We start from the raw sequence: 24,956 nt of genomic DNA, 5'->3' as shown, positions 1-24,956 counted from the left end.
ATTACAAACAGTTAGCTCGCCAGTCAAACTATTTAGTTGGCATAACAACATTATTGTTGAATAATTGGAGACATGGACCCACTTATATACTTTACCTGAGACAAGTCAAATCCTTCGTAATGAGAAACCCACTCTCGATTTTATGGAAATGATAAGGATAATTTGTCTCCCATTATATCATCTTTATACTTTTATATCTTATACAATTGTAAAGATCCCTCACTATAAATAGGGGTCAAAAACACCATTGTAAATGAGACACAACCATAATAATATGATGTGACTCTATCAGAATGCCCAGAGAACAGTCGTAGAGTAGACATCGTTCTGCTTAACCATTTTTTCTACAAAATATGTACATAATCGTTTTTAGCCACTTTTCTAAAAAAAAATATTTTTAGCCACTCAAACAAACTAATTACATTCTATAACCACTCAAACAAACCAATTACACTCTATACCACTCTTTTTTTTTTCATTTTTTTTCAAAATTGTACTTAACTGAAAATGTGACAGAGTTAACACTGGATGGGTTAAAACTTATAAAAAAAATGACAGACTTATAAAAATAATTGACAAAATTAAAACTGAGTCAAAATTGGAAAGTGATTGTTTTCAGCAATTAGTTTGTTTGAGTGGCAAAAAAATGATATTTTTCAAAAAAAATGGCTAAAAATATATATATTTTTTGAGACATAGTTAGTTTTTACAATTTCCACTTTAATCAATCCCTTGTAATTAATTGTAAAGGATTTACACACGGTTTTTATTTAACTTTATTGGGATAATGTGTAATTATTTCACTATTTTTTGAGGTTTCGGTCTTTCGGAAGTGTACTCCGAAGTGCGTTTGCATTTTTAGATCACAACGTGTCGACTCATGGCACACGGCACGTGTAGGCACAGCCCACCAAGCTCTTTCTTGGTAGCGACATGTGGCGGTGAGAGTGAATCCCCGCCAACCCTCCATCAACCTCGCGCTCCTGTCCTGTCTGCCCTGCAGTAGCCAATAGACATGTTTTGCTCATAACAGCAAAAGCGAGATAAAAAGGACCTTAAATTACACTATTGATTTTTAATTATAGTCTTAGTAATATATTAATTATAATTTTAATTATTAAATCAGTCTCTCTTTTTTTTATTTAAATTCTATTAACAAAAATTGACTTGATATAAATAAATATAAACCCCAAAATTACTTAATTACTAGGTTCAATAAATTAATTTTAATAATATCAAGTGATTTGAAATTTATATTAATGTGTAACATGAATATTAACAAAATTTAACAAAAATCAAGAGACAAAAATTAAAATAAAGTGACTAATTTTTTTATGAGTATAAAGTTTAGAGACTCATATTGTAATTTACCTAAGGCTACAGCAGTCCAAGAACAGTATTTTTATTTGATTTAACTATATCCAACAAATTGAATTAATTTAAAGTAGGTATAAACCTATATTTAAAAAAATAAAATTTTATGAAATATAATTATATATAATAGATAATTAAATATGAATTTAGATCATAATAGTTGTTATATTTTTGCTATAAAAGGACAATTAATTATACTTTTTCATTATGAATATTTTTAATAAATTTATTTATACAAATAAGTGATCTCTTAGGATCACTCAATTCATATGTCAATATGATTCACACCCTCACCTCAAATTAATGCAATACACAGAAATATAAATGAGAATTGAAAACAATAATAAAATAGAGAAGAAATAATCAAACTACATAGTAAAGATAGCAAGATTTATCCAGGTTTAAACCGCTCCCGCATCTAACTTTCAAGATTTGAGAGAAATCCATTAACGAAGTGATGAAATCAGTACACAAGAGTCCCTCTCACGCACAAACACGAATATAATCAATATTAGAAATTGCAAAGTCTATTTTTTTTCTAACTTTCCCGTCACATGTTGCACTGGCACAGCAAAATGAATGATTATTTTACAAGTTTTTACGACTTGTAAATTTTTCTTTTTCCAAACACATATCTTTTTAACTATTAGCTTAAAACACATTTAATATAATCTGAAACACATTTTACATAAAACTTTAAGTTAAACATAGCTTAAAGTTAATTGAAGATAAAAAAGCTCTAGCCAAACAGCCTCTAAAATGAGGTAAAAAAAAGTCATTCCAATTTAAAAAAGAAAAATCCTAGAAAGCCTGATGGGCTTACCAGCGACCTTATCGAAAGGGGGCAAAAAGATAATTTTGCCCCTATGTCCTACTCTCCCCTTCCCCTCCCATGGATTTGCTCTGTCCCTGCTGCTCTCATTCCCCTGCTATGGCTGCTACCCTAGCATCGCTGTCGCCCTCGTCTTGCCTGGCCGCTGCGTCTTCGTCGCCTTGCTGCCTTCGCCTCGCTACCTCGTCAGCGGCCATAGCAGGGGAGACGAGAGCAGCATGGGTGGGGTAATTTTATCTTTTTACTCTTTTTCTATAAATTTCTCTGTGACTCTCTCTGACTCTATAGTAGAGCTTTTTAAAAAAGTACCTAATCAATCATTCTAGTTTTAAATTGGAGACCATCCTAGCCATTGTGATTATTTTCTAACGTTATCCAATGATATTTTAATTATATTAATGGCAAAAATTTTATCCCCAATCAAAATAATCTCACACAATTATATTTTATTTTTTAAAAATATAATGATCAATTTGATCCCAACTCTTAAAATACAATAAGTTATTTGACTATTTTTAAAATATAATGATCAATTTAACTATTTTTAAATTATAACAAATAATTCTCTGTCACACCCAAATTATTCCCATTATATAAAGCAATTAATTTTAAATATTTTTTTTATCACCTCAACGAGTTTTTATTATTAAATTTTAATTTTTATATTAATAAAGCAAATACACTAAAAGCTTTTTATAAACAAACTTTTGAAAAATATTCATAAATTTAAATTCCACTATAAAGCATACCAAACAAAGCCCTTAATGGAGAGTTTGTTTAATGTCTTTCAGAGTCTTAAGTGATGGCATTGGTAAGTAAGAAATATCGTTGATTCGTTACACTGTCAAAGTTAAGGTTCACTTCTTCCACTATAATAATTAATTGGTTGGGATGCGTGTTTTTATATATATATATTTGCAAATGTAATGATGGGTGCGGCATCCGCCGCGTCATCGGCGGTGACCAAAACGGTGACCTCCAGGTAGCGCGAGAGCTCTCCGCGCTTTACTTCTCGAATATTCTTAACGTAGTCGTCGACGCTGAAATAACAGCGAGGCCGATGGCCAAAATGGGAACTCTCTCTCATTCTGCCTCCGTTCAAAACCCTACATAGTTTGTGTTCTGTTCTCTCGCTTTCTCTCTCTCTCTCTCGCTGAAAATCCATTCGCTATTTATTCTTCTTCTCTCTCTAAAATCCCTAATTTTATCTCTTGGATTGGATTAGATGGGTCTCGATCCATCGTCTGCAGAACCCCCGACGGCGTCTCTCGCGCCAGGGTTTCGGTTCCACCCCACCGATGAAGAACTGGTTCAGTACTACCTCAAGCGCAAAATCTGCGGCAAGCCCTTCCGATTCGATGCCATCTCCGTAATCGATATCTATAAATCGGAGCCCTGGGACCTTCCCGGTATGCTATTCCACTCTATTTCTGTCCGAATTTATGTTCTTATTTTCATGGAATTGACTTTGGAGATGCTGGGTTTTCACTTTTCATTCTCTTCTTTGGATTTTGCGTAGTTTGGTTGATGAATTGTTGCGCAAGTTGTGCGCTCTCGACGTTATGGCTTTCCCTCTATCTAGTCTCTAGATTTGTGGGTGTACGGTTGTGGAAAAATGAAATGATTCTATTTCGGATGAACTAATTCAAAACTTGATTATTTGTATTTTGATCACGTAACCACGTGTCTTGAAAGAAAAGCTTAAATATTTTCACAAAGGAAACAAAATCTATAAGGTTTTTGTTTTGTTTTCTGTTTACGACCAGGCACGTGAATTATCTGTTTCATCAATGGCCCAACTCGAAATTGGTCAATTCACCATTTTTGGGACAGCCGAATGGGCCTTAACTGCTGGGGATTCGGGTTAGATGAATGTGTCTATATTGGTTATATATTGGGATATTATGCCTCTAAAAGATAATTGGTGGTTTGGGGTCTTAGGGAGGTCAAGGCTGAAGAGCAGGGACTTGGAGTGGTACTTCTTTAGTGTATTAGATAAGAAATATGGGAATGGATCAAAGACCAACAGAGCTACTGAAAGAGGGTACTGGAAGACAACAGGAAAGGACAGGCCTGTTCTCCATAGGTCCTGGACTGTTGGGATGAAGAAGACACTTGTTTATCACATTGGCCGAGCTCCTCGTGGTGAGAGAACCAACTGGGTGATGCACGAGTATAAGCTTGTTGATGAGGAGTTGGAGAGAATTGGAGCTGCACAGGTGAGAATTTTATGATTTTTGTCTCTATGAAAAATTTAACTTAAAGTGATTTGTTTGTGATTGAAATGTCTGAATGATTTTTTATCCTAGACATGTTTATTAATTTTTAGGGCAGGAAAATGGAATTCTTTGACAGAATTTACTTGGAAGATAAACATAAACCGTGGAAAACAAGACAAATTTTTAATAGGCCAAGGCCCTGAAGCAAATAACTCAAATTGTTTTCAAGTTTGGTTTGAGATCTAATGGATTTTTTTTTTTTTGGTTCAATCTAGAAGGATGCATTTGTACTGTGTAGGATTTTCCAAAAGAGTGGTTCAGGGCCGAAGAATGGGGAGCAGTATGGAGCACCATTTGTTGAGGAGGAATGGGAGGATGACGAGTTAGTTATGGTTCCTGGGCTAGAGGTTGCTGAGGAAGTGGTAATTGCTGATGATGCCTATCTCGATGGAGATGACCTGGAGCAGGTTTTCTCTCTGTCTTTACTTATTAAAGACCCTCCCCCCCCAATATATATATATATATATATATGCAATTGGGAAAATAAAGGAAAAAGTAATTTGGATTTTTTTTCTAAATAAATTTGAAGTAAAATAAGCAAGTAGCATCATAAATATCTATCTGCATGACAATTCAACGCAAATGAGAAATCATAGGGTGAACTTGCCAAAAATTAGTAATTGAAGTAAATAACCTAAATAAAGGGCTGGCCACTTTAAATGTACTTATAATATTTGGTAAGTTGCACTAGCACAGACAAAATAGTTTCTTATTGTGATTATTATGATCTGGAAGGGAAGCCACACTTTTAATGCGCTGTATTCTTTCATATCATCTTGCTGCAAAATTAGATTATCATCCTTCCAGACCATAGTTACCATGTTCTGACTCATGGTACGCATTCAGGTACAAGGTACACCACTTAGCTAGATATGCATTCGTGGGGTTAGAATTAGTTGGTACCCCAGTTTGGTTTGTGGTTTGCTTTAAATAATGTATTGGTAGGCTTACTAAAATTCAAAGGAATAATTTTGTTATATTCATAAGATATTGCAATGAATGTAAGGTTCAACTTAACTACAAGCAAGTCTGCAATTACATAAAACAATAATAGTAGAACCGAAACAAGGGGGAAAAAATGGAATGCTAACGTAACAAATTTGAAGCTAACAATCATCTCAAAAGCTTAATGATGAGAGCACCTAAATCCCAAATATCTAACCAGTTTGTCTATAATTTACTTTTTTCCCCTATCTTTAGAATTGCTTCCTTTCACAAGCTTAGATGATGGCTTGTGTGTGGCAGCAAGCAAAGCTCTCGAGCAATCTTATGTAGCTTCCTCTTCATTTGGCATTTCAACCCATTCACTATCTAGAGAACTCCATCTTATCTCTTCCAATCTGGTAGTAGAACCTCTATGTTATCATTATCTGGATCAATATCCCATCTTCTATAAGGTTCAACTTTATAATTTTGACAAAATTGTGATTGAAGACTAATATTTGAATGAATAAAAACCAGTTTATTAGCCCTTGTACTGTTCATAATTTTGGGGTCGCCATTTTTGGCAATCCAAGTTGCGTCCCTCCCTGTTCCAATATGCATTCATACCGCGAACAGATTTGCACAATCAGAAACACAGTTCCTGGGGGTGCCAAGAATTGTGTAACTATGTTCCAGACCAAGAAAATGTATGCTGATGCTTTATCATTTAACTTATAATTGAATAACAAATGTCACACTTCCAATGCATTGCGTCACACTTCCAATCCGTTGCCCTTTTTTAATCAGCTCTATCCATGGCCTTATAGAAGATATGGCCATTAATAGAGTTGATTGAAGATCTAGAAATCAAGTAGCTGACTTCACCTAGTAGGATTAAGGCTTGGGATTGTTGTTGTATTGGCTTAAAGTAGATTATCATCTTTTAGGTTAGAAATATGGAACGCAATGCTTTTCTCATTTAATTTATGCCTCGCTTGGTTCCATATTTTTTCAGATGGTAGGCTTCTTTACAACTTGATATCTTAGAGAAATTTGATATCATTGAAAGCCTTGAAATGACATATGCAGCATGTGATGATTTCACTTGTAATTTATTGTAGTACTTTCCCAATTTGGGAAGTTTTTGACGCAGTGCTATTGTGTGCCTTTGAATTAGGTTGGTCTTTATCTTGTTTCAGGGATCACAATTATTGTGATTAGTCACTAACTATTCTATGGTTTGGTTCTTGACATGTTCTAAGCATCTTCTTTTTTATTATCTTCATTTGGAAAGAAAACTCTTAACAAGAAATTAGGGATATTGTTTGGCATGAGCTCTATTTGAAGCATATAGATTGATTCATTCTTAGAGATCACTTGTGTTACGCAACAAACTGAGGAAAAGAAGTTAGGGTGGTATTCCCATATGTTTATCTATTTGTGATGTAGAAGGGCTTTCCTCTGGTTGGGACTTGGGGTTTTTTTTTTTTTTTTTTGGTGGGGGGGGGGGGGGGGGGGGGGGATCAGTCTGATTTTAAGTTTGATTTTGCTAGTGTGGATGGGTATCACTTTTATAGCAGGGGGGTTGTTTTGGAATTAGAATTATAATGGTTTCAACAGAGCACTCTTGGGTAGATTGGTATGAAGGCTTTCAAATAATCTTCCTTCGGAAATGGTCATGGAATCCAAATATGGATCATATGGGGGAGGAGGTGCTACCGGCTAGTTGAATCTTGTTATGGGGCTAGAAACTTTGGTTGGATCATTTTCTCTTTTGTTAGAATTTTTTCTGTAGATTCATAGCATAGCAGGCATTGGCTTCTGTGAAGATTTTTTTTTTTTGGTCTCTATTCTCATAGAGTTGTCTAGTGCTTTTTTTATTTAAATTCCTCATGGACATGCTTAGGTCAACTCCATATATGGGTTTGGAATCTGTCAAATTAGTGAACATTCGTGGTCTTTTCCTTTTATGTAACTCTTTGTAACAAAGATAGATTGAATTTGTCCTTGGAAATTATGTGGTGATTGAGTGCTCCACCAGGTGTGGTTTCTTTGACTTGTCTTGGGACTACTTCACTTTGGTGCCGTTATCACTTCAGATGATCTGAGTGCAAAGGAAGCCTTGTTATAACTTCTTGTTGATGTGTGACAGAGGAGAAATTGCAAAAAGGTATAACAAGAAGGGAGAGGAGGGAATTAGGCACAGAGCAGAGAAGAGAGAAAAGTGGGAGAAGCAATTGACTCTTTATTTTTTTCATACTCAGCCATGAGTTGTGTTTACATCAAGTATCTTTTTTATAGACTAAATTTCCTATCACAAAAGCTATTAAATTGAAACTAAAAATTTAAATGAAATCTATTAAAATCTTGTCACAAGAAAGCTGTCTGATCCAATTATAAAATTTTAATATGAAAAATATAATTATTTAGAAATTAATAACTGAAAATTCCGCAGTTTTTATTTTCTTTGAGAAGTGGGTGGGAGTCGGCTAGTCATTTTCTCCTCCATTATTCAGTGCCTTGGTGAGGCTTGTCATATTATGAGAGTGAAGGTATTTTTGTTTACTATACCTTTTTGTGTTGTGTGGCATATTTGGAGGGGGGAGATAAACAAAAAGCTTTCTGAATTCTCCTCTTTTTGGTTAAAGAAAAATGTATTCTCATTTCATGTTTTTGGTAGGTTGAAAGAGATGTACCTTTCCCTTTAATATTTTGTGAAGTTCCTGGATGGCCTTTTGTTGTTAGTTGTATGAGATCTCTTGGCAATGGATTCACTCCCTTATTGGAGTTTCTGTTATATATGTTACTCTGTCAAAAAATTATTCTGGATGTACTTCTGAAGCTCCAGTTCTGTTTTGTGATGGACCAGTTCATGTATTTTTTATGAAACTTCATAAGTAGGGTTAGATGTTTAATCAATTGTATTTGTGAAATAGAAGGGGAGAAACAAAAAAAAACAAAGAAAGTAGGATGTTATAGAACAGAATAGCATTTGATGAATGATGATTTCAATCTCGATCACACTAGGGGTAGATTGAAGGAGGCAACTGCTGGGCCCGACAACTATGATTAAATATCATGTAGTTCCTAGATATGATAGTTCTTTATTGTGGGAAATTTAAGTTGTAGAACTTATTTCTACATTTCAAACAAGTAAGGCTTGAAATCTGCAATATGGAAGCCACCAGTTCCAATCAAGTTTTAGAAAGCAAAAATAATGATGACGACAACCACATCAACGATCACAAGCCTTGATCCCACTAGGTGGGGTTGGCAATATGAATTTTAGACCTTCAACCCTTCTATCCATGGTCAATATCCTTTATAAGGCCATTATATCTTATGTCACCCTTAAGGGTTTTCCAGCAAGTTTTCTTTGGTCTTCCTCTCCCCTTTATTAACAAAATTTCTTCCATTTCTTCCACTAGCCTCACAAGTTCATAAATCTATCTTCTTGTCACATGTTCAAACCATATTAATTGTGACTTATTCATCTTATTTTCAATAGGCCCCACTCTATCCTTATCATGTATGATATGCTTTGTCATTTTGTCTTTTCCTGTATGGCCAACACATCTACTGTAACATTATTATCTTAGCTGTGGTCATATTTTGCACATGTTGGTACTTAGCTGTCCAACATTTTGGGCCATTAAACAAAGATGGTTTTATAGTTTGTTCGATTAGGCTTTTCCACATGCCTTTAAAAGCGATTTTACTATCATATAAAGTACTAAAACACACTTTCACTACCATTCTACCTTAAATCAGAGTAACATCCTCCATAATCTCCTATTCTTTTTGAACAATTGATCTAAGATATCAAAATTGATCCCCCTTTTTTGGAATAATTTGAAATTGATGATTTTTTAGGATAATTTGATCTCCAAGTTTCACAACAACATCATCTGTACTTCTATCTTTATTGAACTTATGTTGCATATACTCAGTTTTTGACCTATCACCTATTTAATTTAAGACCTATGGGTTTTAAGATGTTTCTTCATAATTTTAGTTTTTTGTTCATGCATTCTTTTGTCTCATCCATTAAGATGATATTGTCAGCAAATAACATATGCCAAGACACTTCTTCGTCTTGGATGTGTTTTGAAATTTAGAAAACAAAAACATTATAATAAAAAAAGTTAAAAGCCTTATTTAACTTGCATTTTAGTATAAAATTGTTTTACAATAGGAAGAGTAATGCACTATTGATAGACTAACCTAAGAAACGTAGCATTTTCACAAATCATCGTACAACCATGAATAGGCATGGACTTATCGAGTCAATTGTAGATTTATTTAGAATTTTGTTGTTGACATTTAGGGGATGGAAATTTCCATATTGAGTACAATTATCTATGACTTTTTACAGACATGAAATAAATTACAAGTTCATACTTACAATTCATCAACAAAACTATCCGGAATAGATACTTAAAATTCTTCTTTTCAAGCTGCACTTATAAGGTATAGAATGTAAAAACATGACTTTTTGAACCATATTTCAGTAGTGTATTTGTACTGTAAACATTGAGGTAACTGTTAAGTGTTTTTATGTATACAAATAGAGCGTTTATGTATGTTAGTTACTTCTCTTCGTATTTTCTGTGCCCTATATTATTAAGAGTTATGGTGGCTCATCATGTTGTTTTTTATTCATTTTACATGTTTATCTCTATGTTTCTTAAGAGACTAATTTTCAATACCTTTGATTGTTAAAAAAGAATGGGAGATTATAGAGAATGTTACTCATTGAATGAAGGCATGATAGTCAAAATGAATAAGTTCTTCTAGCATTTTATGTGATTGTAAAATCCATTTATTGGATAGTTATAAGGCCGTTTTTGTTGTATGACTTAATGTTGGGTAGTAGACATGTTTAAAATAGGAAGTGGCTTAGATGAGAATGTCATGATTGATGTATTATTACCTTACTGGAAAAGACAAAATAAGAAGTGAGATCATACAGAATAAGCTTGGAATAACACCTATTGAAGACAACACGTGGAAATCATAATTAAGATAGTTTGAACATGTGAAAAAGACTAATAGAAACACGTGAGGCTAGTGGATAAAGTGGAGGAAGGCGGCCTCACAGAATATGGCCATGGAACCATGGAAAAAGAAGTTGTTTTACAATTCATGTAACGAACCTTACCTAATGAGGTTAAGGCTTGTGGTTGGTGTTTTTGTTGCATCAAAGTTGGTTTCTCAATAAAGCCCATAACACCTGCTCTTCTAAGGGAGATTTACTTGGATAAGCCTGCCCTTTGATGAGATGAGAGAAACCATTGATGGGATGAGAGAAATCATTCTTTGTACTTGGCAAGGCAGCAGTTTAGTTACATTTATATCTTAAGTTTTTCTGAAAGGCACAATGGGTTCTGTTGGCAGGATGTTTTTGATGTGAGGTTTCTCCATTGCATGGTGATATTTGTGACTGTCTGCTGCTGTTGCTTTGTTGGTTTAGAGTTCCTATCTTTCTGGCTGGTAACATTATTGAGAGAATCTGCAAATGGATCATAAATAAGAAGTGGTATGTTCAAGATCACTGTGTTCATATTAGGTCATTCTGCAAGATTTCCATGTATAAGGTACAAACTTCAGGCCCTTCATTATTACCTTTGAGGCATTGAAACAAAACTAAATGAAAGAATCATGCTGTCATTGTTGCTGCTAATAGGATTTCCCATCCTGGTTGGAGACTCAGTTGCGCAGTGAGTGCAAACATATGTTTCTGCTATGGGGCTGAAGTGCATTAACTGTTTAATGGTTGCATATTAAGCATCTATTTCTTGTATGTTAGGTCTGGGCAACATCTGAGATTCTGGCACTTCATCTTTATTTGTCTTAATTGTCTTCGAAGCTAAATTTCTAATTTTAGAATTGGCTGCAGTGTCGATTGAGTGTCTTCTTTACACGAGCAAATGTTTATTTAATGCACCTTTATTATTTACTAAAAAAAGAAAGGAAATGGTTCATTGTGCACCCTTGCCTCTGCACATGTTCTAATGTTTGCTTCCCTTTTCCCTCCAGATTCTTGATGCAGAGATTCTATCAGATGAGGTACCGGTTCCATCCAGCTTCTATTATGTTGATAACAACAGTCATACCCAGGAGCCAGTGAATTTGGTTGATGATACTAAAAATCTGTTGGTGGTTACTGGTGAGAATTACTGTCCTTCAGAACAGCCTGATGGCCAGATACTGTTTGATCTGCCAGTGCAAAATGACATGAACGTGAAGCCAGTAAAGCATGAATATATTGGTGAACCAAGCAATACAGTGAATACTGTGGATATAGATTACTTGCTTGATGAACCATTCTTGGATGCTAGCAGTGATCCTCCATTTGATGAAGGGGCATTCCTGGAAACTAACGACCTCTCGAACCCCATTGAGGCAGATCCTTCTGGTTTTGACATGCTAGATGAGTACCTTACATTCCTTGGGGCAGGTGATGACGACTCACAATACCTGGCCTTAGATTCTTTGGAGATGATGATTGGAAGTGAGAACCTTGTTTCTGGCCAGGCATACCTTCCAGAGAAGGTAAACTTAGATTAATTGAATTGGCTTGTTGCCTCTGGTGATCATTTTTGAGTTTGGAAATTAATTTATTTGACTGCACATCAGGATGTTGATGGAGGAGGCCAGCAAGAGACTCCAGAAAGCCAAAAAGCCGTGGGAGGGGACAAGGATGACGTTGCATCCACATCAAAGAAAGAGCCTGGTAATTTTGAATCAGGTATAGTTATCCCGTTACTGTTCTAATTTGGCTTGACCCCTGTAGCTTCTTGTGAATGTTTGTATTGGGTTTTGTGTTACATATATATCGATTTGTGCAGTGTTACCGCATTCTATTGATCTGCATTTTATGTTGTTTCCAATGATGCAGATTATCAGAAGCCATTTATCAAGCAGGCAAGTTGCATGCTGGAAAACATCCCAGCTCCGCCTGCATTTGCTTCAGAGTTCCCTTCAAAAACTGCAGCTCTTCAGCTGAACTCTGCGTCTGATTCTTCAAGTTCAGTCCATGTTACTGCTGGTATGATTCAGATAAGAAATATAACCTTGACCAGCAGTGGGACGCACTGGTCGCTTGGCAAGCACGTAGACGTGAATATCATCTTTTCTCTTGACCTGCCACAAAATGTTGCAAGTTCTGCCGGTTTGGAGCCAATGGCAGGCCTACTCTTGGGAAAGGCTGGGTCACGGAGCTGGTTTTACCTGATCTTTTTTTGGGTCCTGATCCTCTCAGTGAGTTTCAAAATTGGGAGTTACATCTACACGGGAAATGCATCGAGGTAAGGGGTCGATTGTTGGGCAAGGATGGCAATTTGATAGAAACTGACTTGTTAATACTATGATAGAACATTGGGTTATTAGAAGATTTTTTACTTTAAAATCATCACCATCTGAGATCTAGGGACTTTGTGAACTTTGTTATTCCACATGGAATTGTATGCTCAAAACTGCCTTTGGGCCATAGTTGCTGGATATTTGTCAGGGGTCTGGAAACGATTTAAGCATTGTTATGGGAGTAAGAAGCTTTGGACGCACCTATACTGTCTTTTTGAGGCTCAAATCCTTAAACATTCTATATTTCTAGAGAACTAACTTTGTTTATTAGGGATGGGTGGATGGATATTGTAAGCTTTCCAGTCTGAACTTCTCTTGTTACATAGACCAACGATGAGTGGTATGTGTCAGCTTTCAATTGCTCCAATGATAAAAGTCCAGTGACCTCTCTCTCTCTCTCTCTCTCTCTCTCTCTCCCCATATTCTAAATGATACAGAAAGTTGTAGAAATTCTTAATTTTAATATATGGTTTCTTACGTGATTCTAAAGAAACGTAAGATATTATAAATAAGGGAATGTTTAATTTGTAAAGACATACAAGATAGGTGCTACGTTCTAAAGTGCAGTACAAGATGTTTTTACAAAACACATTTTGAGTGTTTTCTTTGTTAATCTCTTCTTTATTCTTTTGATTTAAGATATATTTTAAGGAGTAAGGAAGAATTTAAATGGCATACATTCCGTGTCTTATTTTTGTAGAAATGTGATTGTTGAAAATGTTTAGGGGTACTTGATACAAGAGTAGTTTTTAAATTCTTGAGAATATTAAGTCGGAATTTATATTTTCATATTTGATATAATATTTATAAAAAAATAGTATTCTTAACATTTATTTTAGTTAACTTTTTTATAAAAAAAAATTCACCAAGGTTAAGAATCTTGAATTCTCAGATAAATTTAACAAATAAAAAGATTAAAATATCATTTACTTTTTTATAATTTTATGACCCTTTTATAATTATTTTCGTTATATCTCTTTCACGGTTGTATATATGTACACATATATATATATATAAAATATGTAAAAATATGATACTTTTTAACTAGAGACTGCGAGTCCCAATATTTTATATATTAGAAATAATTTATTATTTTTAAATAAAAAATAAAATAATAGTAATTCTTAAAAAATAACATGAATTTTCATAAATGTTGCATTTAAATCAAATATAAAAATGTAAAATTCTCAAAAATTATATCAAATATCTCTAAAAATATTTAAAATTAATCAAATATAGAATTGCATAAATTTTAGAAATTAAAAATTTTTAATAACATTCTTAAGAATCATAAATTTTAAAAATCTAATTTTATTTGTTTTGATACGAAACGCCGGTTATAGAAAAGTAAAATTATTGTGTTTGATATGCATGACAAGGTATGAATCAAAATCTAGCAATGCAATATTGTCTTGTTTGGTATTTTTGACACTTTCCTTAGAAAATATTTAAAAATTTCAGAAATACCGCTATTCAGTTAAATTGAAATCTTAAGAGATATTTATTAAGTATTAATAATCCAAAATAAGATAATAAATTAAATATATTACATTTTTATTTATATAATATATAATATATTATGATATAATATATCATATATACGTGATTTAATTCCTATATTACAAACTCATACATATCATAATATTATGAAAATATATATTTTTCATAAATATTTATTATTGTATATAACAATACGTTATGTTATTATATGGTAATAATAATATATTATATTATTGTATATAATATATTATATTATAGGTTACTATATGTTATGTATTTTTCTTTATAGTATATATAGATAATAGTATATTATAGAGAATAATATTATATTAATACGTAGTATTACATGTAACAAAATATATATTATATATTATATATCAAAATAAAGTAACATATTTAAAGTTTTAATGGAAGTAGTAAATATTAGGTTTTTATTCATTTTTGCAATAAGTCTGAAAGGGTAATTTGTCAAAAAACAATTTGGGTTTACTTTCTCATTACTTGAAAAGTAATTCAAATTACATTTTCATTAAACACGAGATAACGTCTCTCAAGATAAAATTACTTTCTTAAAAATACAATATACAAAATGTGTAATTTTAATTAATAAAAATTACATTTTCAAAATAAAAAAATGATTCACTTTTATCGTATCAAATGCTTAAACTTAAACTTAGAACTTTTTCTTGTAAATGAATAGAGTAACTTAAGTGACACACAAGTGCTTAAAGATTCAGCCCATGATCATTTTTCCTACCTTCAAATTAAGCAATCTAAATTGGGATTTAGGATATGATTTGAGGTATTTTATTAGTTAGGCATGACTTGACAGGTATTCAACAAATTTAATCTATTTAGGGAGAGTATGGATGACAGAGATGGAGATGAAAGGACAGGGAGGGACTCACAATGTGTGTAATTATTTTATTCATTATAACACCAGTACTTTATGTATACATACAACTAGACTAGACCCAAACTGCTGCCAATGTAAGCCAAAATTAGTTACCTGCCAGCCACTGGTTAAGTCTACACCCATTCTTGTTGTTAGGCTGTTCACAGTTAAGATGTAACATAGTTGACTTTTTAATGTGAAAAATTCTATTTATAACCATACATTTTACTTTTCACAATTCATTTTTAATATTCCTAAAATACCTTAAAATAAAAACTCATATTTGCCCTTCATTTAAATCTTTGACACTCAACCACCCATCATTATTCTTCACGCGCGTTCACTCACTTTCTCAATCATGATCACCATAGCCACTTTACTCACCCACTGAACATCGTACAAGCACTATTATTCAATACTTAGCATTACGTAACCACTATTATTCAATATTAAATATTGCTCAGGCTAATTCTCCTCGCCATAACCAATTACCAGTACTATCAGCAGTTACTACTAGCAATGGAAGATTATTATCCATTATTATTTATGTAAAGTTTGACGAAGAAGATAACGAGTATTCCTATTCCTGTTTTGTCGAGAAACAACACAATTTACAACATCTATCACTAGTTCAATAACATAATTTACATATACATAGAAGAGGGATGAATTAAAAAAATAAGATTAATTAAAAAATAAAAAATACGCCTTGAAATCCACCCGAACTTCGGGGTTCGGGGTTGGGGGATGCCCCCGAACCTCGGGATTCCGGGGCTAGGGGATGCCCCGAACCCCGGTGTTCGGGAAATCCCGAATTTCAAGATTCGGTAAGCACCCCAAATTCATAGATTCGGGAAAAATTTTTTCTCCCGAATCTATAAATTCGAAAAAAAACATTTTTCTCGAAATTATGAATTCGGGAGAATTGCATTATATAACATATTATATAATTAATATAATGTTATATATGTTATATAATAATATATAATATGCATACTATCCATTCTCCCGAACTTCAGGGTTCGGGAGAATGTAAATGTGTATAATATATTATATATTATAATACTATTATATATATTATATAATATATGTATATTATACTATTATATATTATAACTATATACACATATATATATAATGATTTTATATAAATAATTTCAAACATATATAAATTATTCTGAATGATCGTGCCCCAAATATTTGGATTAATATTATATATATTTTTGAATTAATGTTGCTTTAATTTTAATTTTTTTTGAGTTAAATACAAATCGTAATAATATTATATTTATATTAAATTTATGACATTTTATTATAAATTAAATAAAGTTAATTTAAATAAAATCTAACAGCAAATACTAAAATAAAATATTATTACAATGGGATAAAATTATTAAATAAAGTTAATAAAATATTATTACAATGAGGTTCGAGAAAGCCTTAACCCTCCCGAACAACGAGTTTCGGGGGACTGGGGCTCCCTCGAACCCCGCTGTTTGGGGGGCAATTAGCTCCCCCGAACACTGAGATTCGGGGGTGCGGGTTCCCCCGAACGCCTAGGTTCGGGTGGTAACCAAGCATCGGCCGGCTTCTAGGAACTCCAATGAGTCCTAACACTATCGCATCTATATGAAATCAAACTAGAAGGCAAAATTTTTATCTGGTTATGCGATTTGGGGGATTCCAACAAGCTATACTAGACAAGCAAAGTGGACGAGGCAAGCAAAGTCGGCGGCGCTGTCACAGAAGCAGAAGAAGAAGAAGAAGAAGAAGAAGAAGAAGAAGAAGAATAGGATTTGATGCGCGTGAGCGTAGTTTTTAAGGGTTGAGTGTGTGGAGAGTATATTTGGCATGTAAATGATTGCAAAAAATAATAAGTGTGGTTACAAATAGTAAAATTTAATATTATAATTAGACTGGTTACGAATAGCAAATTATATGATTGCAAATAAAATTTCCCTTTTAATATAGGATTTACACTGGGGAATGCGCACCCAGTCCATTCCATTGGGAAGCTGACTCATTACAATCTGATCAGGCAAGTGGAACCAGAGGAATTATGATCATAAAAGCTTCAAGCCTTTTTAAATATCAATTTGCACTTTGGCATGTTCAAATCTGTTCAGCCAAGTGGAAGTGGTAACAAAGGAATTGTTATCATAAAAGCTCCGAGCCTATCAAGTATCATTTTGCACCTTAGCAAGTTCAAAACTTCTTTCTCCTATACTGTTTATTGCATTATACCAGTTATACAGCATATATATATATATATATATATATAACAATACAACTTGAATGGATAATATCCTGTTTGCTCTTTGTGAACCCTTCTCAGGTGATTTCTTCTTCAGCAATGTAGGTTTTGTTTGATTAGTTCTACATTTCCCCCGGAAGCATTGTGTCTTCTGGTAGATCACACACAGCAACACCCTGGAACAGAGCCAAAAACATTTTTATGTAATCAGCAGTAGACAGTGGTGTCATCACAAACAATGAACCATGGCATTTGGCTGCTTACCTCTCCGGTGAGGTGCGCCACGCACCTCTTCTCGGCAAGCAATTCGGCTTCAGTCTGCATGATAACAATACAGGTCGTATCAAGAGCTAAACGGGGAATTTTCAGTGCCATCTACTTTGACTAATAATATTCCAGAAATGCAATCCGGATTAACATTTGAGATATGCCAATTTAGTTTCTGCAGATCAAGAAATACCCCCCAAAAGAAGATTGATCTGCATTTTTCAGAAAGTTCTAAGCACTATTTGATCATATTGACACGATCACTGACACCTGAACTTTTTACATGAAATGAATGGAATTCTGTTATTGCTATGATGGACTGACGAAGTCCCCAATAAATTGACATGTACCTTGGCTATTCGTCCATGAAGATAGTCATCAAATATTATGTCCTTGACAAGCTCATAATCTCCATCTCCCTGAAATAGTGGAAATATATTTCGAAATACGCTGTCAAGAATAATTGTTAGAACAAATGGTATTGGAAGAAATTAACTGGCGAACGATTTACTTTTGATCTGCACGGCATGCTGAAAACAAGACCCTCTGCTATACCATATGGATTCCCATCGGTGTAAACCTAGATATGAATTGTTAAGAACTGTGAGATTAGTAAACCTAGATATGCATTGTAAACCTAGATATGCATTGTTAAGAACTGTGAGATTAGTAACTGTAGAACACCACCAATTTATAGGGAATTGGAACAAATGTTGAGTTGTCCTGTTCATAATGGCATCATGCTTATTTGTCAATGAGCACTCTTTTTCTGTTGCTCTTTATATGCTTTCCAAAAAAATATGATAACCCATTCTTCTGAAGGGGTCATAGATGACAGATCGAAAACCACAAGAAAAATAGTATTTACAGACACAAGATCATATGCACTTGGATTGTCTTAGTAAAACATTAAAAGGGAATTAAGACTTCAGCATTCTTTATTAATGTTGATTAGCCTTAAAAAACCAGTTTCGCGTAAAAAATGTAAAAATAACTCACTCCAGAAGAAAACCAATCACCCTCAGGGGTGGGAGTCACAAGGGACCTAATGGCATCAACAATTGAGACGGAAGTTGATGCAGCCGAAGATCTTCCCCACTTCTCAATAAGCACACCACCTCTCTGTAGAGCCATTCGCAACACTAAACTAGTGAAATTAAAAAAGACACTTCTAATATATATTTAATTATGGTTAGCCAGATCTTACCTTCTGGACTTTTTCAGTGAACTCCTCCTCCAACCACTTGGTATCCTTAATGACCTCTTTGACAGGTAAGCCATTGATTCTAGCATTCAAAAAGTCTGGAACCTGAAAAATTACATAACTAACATCTTTATTGAGAGCAAACCATCACATGCAATTCACTTCCTTCAAAGAAACCGCATAATAACCTGAGTGGTTGAATGGTTTCCCCATATAGTCACATTCGACACTTTGTCATAGAAGACACCTGCCTTGAGGGCCAGCTACACAAAACAATGCTGCATGCTTAATACTTTTACTTTTCTGATATTCTTTTTGTATTGATACATGAAATACAAAGACAAAACAGTAAGTCCCAGTTTTATACCTGGCACTTTGCTCTATTCTCATCTAATCTAGTCAAAGCGTGAAAATTCTTAGCTGGTATGTTTGGAGCATTTTTCAAGCAAATCAATGCACTGCATATGGAAGAATAACCACAGTTAGCAAGAACATACCTCAGAAGAATTACACGAGTTGGATGTTGGAACAGAAAGATCTATTACTTAGTGTTGCAGGGATTGCCCACTACTATTACTTTGACATTGCGCGATGCGACTGCATTAAGAGCTTTTCCCTGTGTTGTTTAATCCAAATCAGTGGCAGAAATAATGATACTATTCCTTTTTATTAAATGCTAAAAGGACCCACAATTAAATGCTAAAAGGACCTGTTTAGCAAAAATTTGCCCATTTATGTCTAATAAGCCAGCTCGTTCCATTCCAGGACCCCGAGGCTTTGCTCCTATCAGAAGTGCCCATTCAACATCTTGGAAGACATCATAAGGATCTATGCTAATACTAACTTCCCTCAACAAAGGAAATAACGAATCCTCTAGCTCCATGGCAACTCCTGCATGCATTGAGACTCACGCTTATGAACATAAAAATACATCTATCATCATTTGAGAAGAAATAAAAATCTAATCTTTGGATAACAGCACGTTGATATAAAAAAATCCCAGTCGGGAATTTGAAAATACTACAATCAAATTTATGGTAATAAATGATAAATTGATTGTGCCTCTGAAATGAATAATGAGAACATGAATCTTCATTGATAGGATTCAACCATTAGATTTTTAAGATGAGAAAGCCTATAATTATCATGTTTACTATTTGTTCTTAGGATGATGCAATGCAAGTGCCCAACATATAGGTGATGAAGCACATGACCAATCAATTTTGACACAATCCCACCACACCCAAAACCACCTGTAATAAATAGGTTTGGTTCCAATCAATTAGCTTAACAGACCATAATTGGACAGGTAAAAAGAAAATTTGTTAATATGGGCTTATATGAGTATCCAATAAAAATAAAAGTTGTATCCAATTAAGCTCAACTCAAAATGCCAAAATGGAATGAAATTGAGTCCAGGCCCCAGGGGTTCTCAGTGTTTACCATCCTCTTTGTTTCTTCCCCTTTCATGCTCTCCTTACTAACCGGTGTAACATCACGGTCCTCACCCAACAGTGCTAGTTGAAGGCAATTTATAGGCTCATGGGATGAAGTAATATACCCAAGACCTTCCTAGGAGACTACTGATATGGGATTGTATTGTGACAAACTCCCTTCTTTCAATATTTGGTGTCCTCACCAGGCCAAAAATCCATAATGATCAGTCTAACCCAAGTCAGATTCATAACACTTTCTTGGCCCGCACCCACATAGTAGTGGTCTTACGCTAGTTTTGATACCACTTGTAACATTACGAGTACTCACCCAAAAGTGCTAATTGAAGGTGATTTATGGGCTCATCTGACCAGGTAATATACCCAAGAGCTTTCAATAGACTATCGATGTGGGATTGAATGGTGACAACCAATCAGCCTCATCATCAAGCTCAAGCATGGTTCCTACACAGTGAAGTTGAGTGGTTTGAAGATTACTTGTTTGATGGAAAATTGCTTAAGTAGTGTGAAAATGGAAAAAATATCTTTGATGTAGAAACCCTCCATCAATCATTCTCTCATTTCATCTCTTTTACAGGCTGAAGAGGAAACCTATGAGAAGAGAGAGAGAGAGAGAGAGAGAACATTCTAGAAGGTTTCTGGACAGTCAGTATGGGAGAGAATACCTTTTGTTCCAACACCCACATTAGTAAGCTGAAAATGGCAGTGATGGGTACAAGGCTGACCAGAGGTAAATGGCAATCAAAGATTATTTTGGAAGGACATAATGTTGTAACAGGCTATGTTTACGATTTTAAAGGTTTTTTTATCTCTACTACACTATGAACTTCAATTTATTTATATATGGTTGATTAGAATATGATCCCCACCCAGATACTATCACATTTTCTATGATTTTTGACTAATTTTGCCAAGTCAAATAAAACATCCTCTTCCTTTCTCATTTCATTTTTTTTCCCCTTTCTTTTGGAATTCATATGATCTGTAAAAGTTTTGAATGTTCAAAAGTTCATCTTTGATGCAACTGCCAGATAAAAAAGATCCTTTTAATGAAAAATAATATTACTGGCGTAAATTTATATGTTACATTATTTTTTTTTCTTTTTTAATTATGAGGGCTAGCCTTGGGAGCAATGGTAAGGTTGTTCTTTTGTGGCATAAAGGCCATGGATTCAACTTATGGAAACTACCTCTTTGCAAAAAAGTAAGGGGAAGGCTGCAAATAATTATGACCCTTCCCCAACCCTCGCAAAACAAGGAGCCTCATGCTCTAATACACCTTTAATTACGAGGGCCCATTTATGCTATATATAATTTTCCTTTATCTGAGAATGTTTTCAAGGTCCTGGAAATTTTACATGCTAGAGAGGTAGCATTATATGGGTTGGTCCATTTTGGGTCAAATCTATGAGTAAATGGACATGTTTTAGAGAAAACATGCCTCAAATATTTTCAGACTGTCTTTACAGCATTTTATGTTAGTTATTGCATAAAATTATGCATGCTACTCCAAACAATGGCACAGACAAGTAATCTCAGTTAAGAACCATACCTTCCAGAGCTTGGAATGATCTCTCAGAGCCTAGAAGTTTCAATGCAATAGGTTGATCTGGCCCAAAAACTTCACCAGATGCAAGCTGGAACATCAAAGCAAGAAAGGATATGGTTTGAGACATTCCAAAATGCATGGGGAAAAATATCCCACTAGTTCTGATTGGGAACGAGTGCAAAGTCATAAGAGCCAATCAAGATGTACTGATATTTTACTGGGAGGTAAATTAATTTAGCTGTCATCTTTCACCAATATGTTATTGACCTTCTGAATGATATATAGGAGCAGGGATGGATTTTCCACAGGTGGAGCTATTCCACAGTGTCAGCAGTAAAAGTTTGGAATGCTAGGATACAGTCATAACAACAAAATGGAGCTATTGACAGTAAAAGAAAGAACCTTCATTGGCTGAAATGAATCAATTTAGATAGCCCTTTGAACCAATGATTGGGACTTGCATGTCTACAGATAATAGCAAGCTTCAATTATTTGAAATCAATCTTCATTTAGAATAAAATTCATCGAAGAGGATGAATTATCCATCTAATGGTAAAAATTATGCAATGATGTGATCTTCAATTTTTATGCCTATAGAAAAAGTACTTCTAGTGAAATGAGTTGTAACATCTTGTCAAATTGGACAAATGGTCTCTTTCTATCCTAAATGATCATCTATTATCCATTGGCAAGTAAGCAATTTTAAGGAATAGGAAGTTTTCTTACTTTGAAAAGTAAATGATTAGAAATCATCCCAGCAGCACCTGAGACTGCTATGTTTATCAATTTCTTCCAGGATTTCGTCTCATCCTCCTGTGAACAAAGTAAAACAACAGTGGTATCATAAATTTGAGAGACCATACAATGCCATGCAGAGAAACATAAGCATCGAATTCATAATTTTCTTAGTTGCCTCTGTCTTATTATTCTCTCTTATTGGCAGAGGGGGGGTTATTATTGCTTTTGTCCTAAGATGGCATCAGATTGACAGATCTGTGAAAATGTTTCACATATTTCATCAAGGACATATTTACAATTGCAGGCTCATAGCACCAAAACTTGTATCAAATGGAAAAGGAGTATGATCTTCTAACATGCTTGCCATCCATATCAATGGAATCAGAAAGCAAGCTGAAGATTATAAGAACAGATATATATCCAGATTCAACAACATGCACAAAAACATCCTTTATTTCAATCTATGTAGCCAAGAAAGAGAGGAAAAAAAGAAAGGAGGAGGACTCTGCCATATTATCTCTAAAATCAAACAAATAGCGAATTTCCAATATAGCTAAACATGGGATACAATTTAGAAAAAGTAATAATGCATAAATGAGTAATAAAAACAAAATCCAGCTCAAATGTAATATGGTTAATTTGAAAGTGAGGAACATTCAATTTGGTATCCATAAAATATCAGCAGCAACAGGACAAAATGAGCATGACCATGATGCTTGATTCATTTCATATTGTTGCTAATTCTATCTGTCCCATTAATCTGAGTAACTGCTTTCATGTGATAGATCTTAAGGAGCATCTTTGCAAAATTTAGTGATGAAGAATAGCAAATCTCATAACATTAAACAAATAACTGAACAAGAAGCAACAAAGACAACAAATAACATAACCCAACTTTTTTTGATTGGTTATAGAAGACAAACTAACAAGATAACTTCATTTCTTCTTTTTATCTCAAGACAAAATGAGCTCTAATAACTATGCATGTCGATTCCTATCAAGTGTCAGTCCCAAGCCTGAATAAAAGAAGAGGGATACATTAGGTAGTCTATAACCAGCATAAAATTTGTCAGGTCAAACAACATGAATAATGAATTCCAAATTAAATTTAGCTAGAATTCTTGTAGCCAATCCATATAGTAGAATAAAGGCTTGGGTATTGATAGATTGACAAATGAGCTCTAATGATCAATCAATATGACGAAACTGCCATGTTGCACCAATAACCAATAATTCAAAAATGTATATAACTTAATCCGTTAGGCTAGACATATCAACAAACAAAACGAATGCAATATTATATTCCACTGACAAAATATTACATCCAAGTCTAGAATATTAACTAAAAGGGAAATAGGAATACAACTAGCAATGATGGACAAACCAATGCAAACTTCTGAGCTGAAATCAAGACAACATCACGATTTCAAGAAAGCAAGCAATTGAAGAAGAACTCACAGCCTTGAGATCATAGGTGAGACAGAAGACTCCGTAGCATTCGGGCTTCTTCTTGGCTTCTTCAGCCTGCAAAGGGGCTGCTGCTTGAACTTGGCTAAGATCAAACGAGAGTCAGTTCATTAGAACGCACCAAAATTCGGGCGGTTAATTAACAAGCAGCAGTGTTTGAAGAAGAAAATGAGATGAGACAAGACCCACTTGGACACAACAGAGCAGTAGACTCTTCCGGTTTGGGTCCGAGGAAGCAGGCGGGGGCGGAGAGCAAGACGGCGGTGATCGGCGAGGCGGGTTGACAGTGACAGGCGAGAGTGGAGACTTGTTTTGGTGTACGACGTAGATAGCTCTGCCACGGCCATGGCAGCAGACAGTGAGCAAGTTTAGAGCTGCAGAGATAGAGAGGGAGATGAGGGGAGAGGGCAGAGAAGGAGAGACTGAGAGAGAGGAGTTGGGATGATGTTGTGATTTGAAGCAGAGGTATAAGGCCATGCATCTGACACTTGTCACCGCCATCTCAATCTAGTATCATCCACCACTCCCAACACTCTATCTCTGCCTTTGCCTTCTTCCAACTTTTTTTTTCCTTTTTTTCTTTTTTACAGCAAGTTGCTATAAACGGCGTACGGAGGACTCCTAATTTAAAACTTCCAAAAATTTTAAAGCTTTATCTTTCATCATTAGGTGAAAGCTTGATTTTATCCCAATATAATTGACACTTTAATAAGATAAGAGTTCTTACATTTTGATGAAAAGATATTTTTATAATTTTTTTAAGAGTTAATTATAACATTAATTACATGTATTTTTCTTCTTATAAGGTATCACATGTTATGCTCTCTTTTCAATTGTCCGAAAATACTATTTAA

At 34.3% G+C, this 24,956-nt stretch overlaps 2 protein-coding genes across 4 annotated transcripts; one reads left to right on the top strand and one right to left on the bottom strand.

Annotated features, from left to right (window-relative positions):
* Nucleotides 1–3,155: 3,155 nt before the first annotated feature.
* Nucleotides 3,156–13,028, top strand: LOC127806228 (NAC domain-containing protein 53-like). Of its 2 annotated transcripts, XM_052343377.1 has the most exons (7): nt 3,156–3,319; nt 3,432–3,615; nt 4,148–4,425; nt 4,701–4,892; nt 11,449–11,964; nt 12,049–12,160; nt 12,311–13,028. In XM_052343377.1, exons 2-7 carry the CDS (start codon nt 3,432–3,434, stop codon nt 12,721–12,723), a joined length of 1,695 nt encoding a protein of 564 aa, XP_052199337.1. In that variant the 5' UTR covers nt 3,156–3,319; the 3' UTR covers nt 12,724–13,028. The 2 variants fall into 2 exon arrangements, with proteins under 2 accessions (XP_052199337.1, XP_052199338.1); XM_052343378.1 differs by having other exon boundaries at nt 3,256–3,615; nt 4,704–4,892.
* Nucleotides 13,029–17,226: 4,198 nt separating this feature from the next.
* On the bottom strand, nt 17,227–24,567 carry LOC127806862 (malate dehydrogenase [NADP], chloroplastic). Of its 2 annotated transcripts, XM_052344409.1 has the most exons (14): nt 24,292–24,562; nt 24,094–24,187; nt 22,624–22,710; nt 21,901–21,985; nt 19,604–19,785; nt 19,440–19,510; nt 19,262–19,352; nt 19,083–19,157; nt 18,898–18,999; nt 18,690–18,812; nt 18,202–18,270; nt 18,041–18,109; nt 17,688–17,741; nt 17,227–17,599 (listed from the first exon to the last, which is right to left on the bottom strand). In XM_052344409.1, exons 1-14 carry the CDS (start codon nt 24,447–24,449, stop codon nt 17,546–17,548), a joined length of 1,314 nt encoding a protein of 437 aa, XP_052200369.1. In that variant the 5' UTR covers nt 24,450–24,562; the 3' UTR covers nt 17,227–17,545. The 2 variants fall into 2 exon arrangements, 1 of the variants encoding a protein (XP_052200369.1); XR_008024520.1 differs by lacking the exons at nt 17,227–17,599; nt 17,688–17,741 and having other exon boundaries at nt 18,690–18,832; nt 24,292–24,567.
* Nucleotides 24,568–24,956: the final 389 nt, after the last annotated feature.

The sequence above is a fragment of the Diospyros lotus genome, chromosome 7, assembly GCF_014633365.1.
Source record: "Diospyros lotus cultivar Yz01 chromosome 7, ASM1463336v1, whole genome shotgun sequence".
Taxonomy (NCBI): domain Eukaryota; kingdom Viridiplantae; phylum Streptophyta; class Magnoliopsida; order Ericales; family Ebenaceae; genus Diospyros; species Diospyros lotus.
Note: the sequence above shows the minus strand (reverse complement) of the source record. Positions and strands in the feature narration are given on the sequence as shown.